Here is an 824-nt window from a genome sequence, read left to right as displayed (position 1 = left end):
CGTGTCTGACTCGTTGCGACCCCGTGGACTGTAGCCCACCAGGCTCCTCCATCCATGGGATTCTCCAGGCAAGAATACTGGAGTGGGTTGCCATGCCCTCCTTCAGGGGATATTCCTGACCCAGGGATTGCACTCGCATCTGCCTGCGTCTCCTGCATTGCAGGTGGATTCCTTACCCACTGAGCCATGTGGGAAGCCCAGAAATCACAGTATCACAACACTATTGGGATGCTTTCTCCACTAGCACTCATTCTGTTTCAATTTCCTTATCCTTGGGAGCCATTATACAGACTGCTAAATTCTCCTAGTTCTTCTTGTCCTTCTCAGGTTCCACTGCTTCCCCACTAACCTGTGCCTGCTTGAACAGTTTATGGCAGTAGATGAAAAGGAAGAAAAGTAAAAGTGAATGATCCTGAGTACCATATTTTCATGCTGCTGCTGCTGCTGCTAAGTTGCTTCAGTCGTGTCCAACTCTGTGCGACCGCATAGACGGCAGCGCACCAGGCTCCCCCGTCCCTGGGATTCTCCAGGCAAGAACACTGGAGTGGGTTGCCATTTCCTTCTCCAATGCACGAAAGTGAAAAGTGAACGTGAAGTCGCTCAGTCGTGTCTGACTCTTAGCGACCCCATGGACTGCAGCCTACCAGGCTCCTGCATCCATGGGATTTTCCAGGCAAGAGTACTGGAGTGGGGTGCCATTGCCTTCTCCGATCATATTTTCATAGAACTGTATGTATCAGATTTGAGTGTGGCTTCAGCTGCATCTTGTAGAACAAAAGTATGAAAAGCATACACTATAACAACAATACAATTACGATATTTCT

General features: G+C 49.0%; 1 protein-coding gene across 1 annotated transcript in view; it reads left to right on the top strand.

Moving 5' to 3' along the window:
- The window catches only part of LOC105000052, a 33087-nt gene that overhangs the window by 27349 nt on the left and 4914 nt on the right, over positions 1–824 (top strand). Inside the window, exon 4 of the mRNA XM_010855717.1 lies at positions 328–396. Within this exon, the coding sequence (XP_010854019.1) occupies positions 328–396 (69 nt within the window). The remainder of the gene's footprint in view (positions 1–327; positions 397–824) is intronic.

The sequence above is a fragment of the Bison bison genome, unplaced genomic scaffold (genome assembly GCF_000754665.1).
Source record: "Bison bison bison isolate TAMUID 2011002044 unplaced genomic scaffold, Bison_UMD1.0 scf7180017864367, whole genome shotgun sequence".
Classification (NCBI taxonomy): domain Eukaryota; kingdom Metazoa; phylum Chordata; class Mammalia; order Artiodactyla; family Bovidae; genus Bison; species Bison bison.
The sequence above is the reverse complement of the archived record's forward strand: the minus strand, read 5'-3'. Positions and strand labels throughout refer to the sequence as shown.